This window comes from Fulmarus glacialis, unplaced genomic scaffold (assembly GCF_000690835.1).
Source record: "Fulmarus glacialis isolate BGI_N327 unplaced genomic scaffold, ASM69083v1 scaffold44654, whole genome shotgun sequence".
Lineage (NCBI taxonomy): Eukaryota > Metazoa > Chordata > Aves > Procellariiformes > Procellariidae > Fulmarus > Fulmarus glacialis.
In genome coordinates, this window is record NW_009209518.1 from 1 (window position 1) to 3,662 (window position 3,662).

General features: G+C 55.9%; 1 protein-coding gene across 1 annotated transcript; it reads left to right on the top strand.

The window, feature by feature from the left end:
• Positions 1-62: 62 nt before the first annotated feature.
• LOC104069212 (carboxypeptidase A1-like) lies at positions 63-2,659 on the top strand (the record flags this gene model as incomplete). The annotated part of the gene is made up of 9 exons (XM_009576856.1): positions 63-197; positions 284-385; positions 524-625; positions 709-810; positions 952-1,062; positions 1,304-1,394; positions 1,769-1,968; positions 2,242-2,326; positions 2,472-2,659. Coding segments are annotated over 9 exons (1,116 nt in total), but the record flags the coding sequence as incomplete, so codon positions are not given.
• Positions 2,660-3,662: the final 1,003 nt, after the last annotated feature.

The window sequence follows — 3,662 nt, forward strand, 5'->3', positions numbered from 1 at the left end:
GGGGCAGGGGGGAGCCCAAGGCTGGATCTGACCCCACCCCATCTCGCTTTTTCCCCTTCCAGCTGGATTTCTGGCTGGCACCCCGCAGCCCCGGGTACCCCGTCGATGTCCGCGTGCCCTTCCCCAGCCTGCAGCCCCTCAAAGCCCACCTGGAGGCCAACGGTATCTCCTACTCCATCATGATCGAGGACGTGCAGGTCAGCGGTGGCAGAGGGGAGGCAGATGAGACATGGGGTCTCAGTGCGGTGGCGGATGAGGTCTCATCCTGCTCCGTGTTCCCCAGGCGCTGGTGGACCACGAGAGGACGGAGATGCTTCGCAGTCGCCGCCGGCTGCCGCTCTCCACCAACACCTTTGACTACGCCACCTACCACACCCTGGACGCGGTGGGTGAGAAAGTGCAAGATTTGGGGCATTTTGGGGGGAAAATTGCATCCTGGAATTGCTTGTGCAAAGCCCTTTGCTCCAGGTGCAGCAAGGGCAGGGGGTGAGCTGGGAGTGACCCCCCTATCCCTCTCCCCCAGATCTACACCTTCATGGACCTGCTGGTGGCCGAAAACCCCAACCTGGTCAGCAAGCTCGAGATCGGTCGGTCGACAGAGAACCGTCCCCTCTACGTGCTCAAGGTGAGGATTTGGGGTTCACGGGGTGACTGGAGGCGGGGAGCAGGGCCAGGGGCAAAGCCAACCCCCCCTCTCTGCTCTCCCAGTTCAGCAAAGGGGGGACGAACCGCCCGGCCGTCTGGATCGACACCGGCATCCACTCCCGCGAATGGGTGACACAGGCCAGCGGCGTCTGGTTCGCCAAGAAGGTATGGACACCTCCCGGACATGTCTTACGTCCCCAAAGGGCCACAAGGTCCTGTAGCCACCGCGGATGCCAAGTGGCTGACCCCACGAAGGGGACCATGATCCAGCAGCGCCAGGGAACCACAAACCACCATCCTCTCTAGATTCTCCTGGATCATGAGAAAGATGAAGGTCTGGCCTCCATCCTAGACAAGATGGACATCTTCCTGGAGATCGTCACCAACCCAGATGGCTTCGTCTTCACCCAAACCCAGGTACTGTCCTGGCTTTCCTCTCCCCGGCTCCTACAGCCACGCTGGATGGGGCTGGGGAGCAGGATTGGGGTGCTGCACACGAAGGCCTCTGAAAGCTCAAATCCTCCTTGTCTACATTTCCACGGAGTGGAAAGGGGGACCACCATGACACGTTAGGCACCCCAGATGACAGCCCGCTGTCCTCTGGAGGCTGGTGGAGCTCTGGCCCTGGACACCAGCTGAGACAGCTCTGCCCTTCCAGAACCGCATGTGGCGCAAGACCAGGTCCACGCACTCAGGCTCCGCTTGCATCGGCGTGGACCCCAACCGCAACTGGGATGCAAATTTCGGAGGTCAGAGCTCTCCCATTCACCCTGTGGGGGGTTTCCACCCTCACAGTGAAGGCTCTGAGGCCATTTCTGGCTCAGAAAGATCCACTGCTGTCCCCTGGGGAAAAGATGGGATTTGCAGAGACGTGGGTTTGTGCTCCACCAAGGCTTTGATGTCCCCTAGTGACCAGCACGGTGGGGAGCACAAATGAAAGCCATCATACAAATGTCTAGGAGGAGCCCTAAGAGCGTTTCTTGCTGGCCACCAAGCAGCTGAGGGACGGGAAAATCTCTTGGGCTTGGAAATAAAAAAGGTCCTTTGCGCTTGTGATTCTCTGAGCCACCCAACTGTCACCAAAGCCACCAAACACCCACATTGTGTTTTTACTTCTCCACAGGGCCCGGGGCCAGCAGAAATCCCTGCTCGGAGACATACCACGGACCCTACGCCAACTCGGAGCCCGAGGTGAAGGCCATCGTGGACTTTGTGAACAACCACGGGAACATCAAGGCTTTCGTCTCCATCCATAGCTACTCCCAGCTCCTGCTCTACCCCTACGGCTACACCAGAACCCCAGTGCCTGATAAGAAGGAACTGGTAGGGCTAACACAGAGGTTTGAAGGGGGCTGGGATGATGCGAGGCTGCTCTCCTCCTCCAAGGAGGAGCAACCTCCATCATGCACCGTGGAGGGGGCGTTAGCAAGCCGGGAAGAAGCCCCGGCTCCTCTGCCAGCCCCTGGGGACTCCCAAGGCTACTGAGCTTTGGCATCCTTTTTGCCTGCAGGACGAGCAAAAAACCTCTCCTGCAGGCTGTATCCCGCAGGCTTTCCCCTTCCCTGGCTCATCTTTCTCTCTTCTGTGTATTCCCAGCACCAGATTTCCGAGAAAGCGGTCGCAGCTCTGTCTTCTCTGTATGGCACTAACTACAAGTACGGCAGCATCATCACCACCATCTGTAAGTAACGGGGGGCAGCAGTGGTTCCCCCAAAATAAACCAAAATCATCACTCACACCTTGGCTTAAACAAAATGTCCCGTGAAATACCTGTGCGACGCAGAGCAACTAATGTTTCACATCCTTCCCGTTGTTTCCCTACTCAGATCAAGCGAGCGGAGGAACCATCGACTGGACGTACAATCAGGGCATTAAGTATTCCTTCACCTTCGAGCTGCGGGACACGGGGCGCTACGGGTTCCTGCTCCCTGCCAAACAGATCGTCCCGACCGCCCAGGAGACGTGGCTGGCGCTGAAGGTCATCATGCTGCACGCGCGGGACCATCTCTACTAACCGGGATTCGGGGCTGAGCGACAGTTGAATTAGCTGTGGGGGGGGAAAAGAACGCAATAAATAAATGTAAAGAAGGATGAGAAGTGCCGTTTGTTTTCTTTTTTTCCAAATCACAGTGAAAAGCCTTTTCGGAGACTGACTCAGCGCTCCTGTAGGTGAAAAAACGTCGGACGCGCCCGCCGCCAGCCAATATAAACAGCACGCACTGGCCCAGTGGCCCGAAAAGGGGATTAAAAGGGCATGAAAATAGTGGGACACAAAAGAAAGGAAGGTGCTTGTTTTCGCTCTGCTCTGGCAGAGGATGGAAGGGGAAGAGGTTCAGTCTGACACTTACTGGGCAAGCAGAGACCTCGGACACCGCAGTTGTGCTGGCAGGAGGGCTGCCCACCTTCCCCAGCCCTCCCAGGGGCCGGAGTGGCTCTGGGACACGAGACAATTGGGTTAGCGCGATTTATTCTGCGTATTTTTGTGGTTGAACACCAACTTGCAGCGCTGGTAGGAAGGTCCCTCCTCACCTGCTGCAATCCCACGGGGAAGGGGAGCCAAGCCCCTGCCGACTCCCCGGTTCTACAGGCACAGCTCCACGCTCTCCGTTAGCTGTCAAAGCTCAAACTGAAAAGGAGTACTCAGCCATATGGTGTCATTTACTTTTTTATTAAATTAAACAATTAAAACTCCCAGACTTTGTAAGAGTTTGACTCTATCCTCCAACCAATACCAAGTCAAGAGTCCAAAACCATACAAATCCATCAAGACAATGGGAAAGTACATTCAGTTCTTCCTTTGATGCCCTGGATTTGGAGGATCTCAAACAGCTCGGACTAGTTTTGTCCGTCCATTTCAGAAGGAGGTTCACACACAGCCCAGAGCAGTCAGGGATTTTGGATCTGTCTCCCACAGCTAGATAGCAAAATCAGGACTTTAAGCCAACACAACGACCACTACTCTCATCTCCGTTTTCAGACAGATGCATTTTATACATAGAGCTGAAAGATCTCCTACT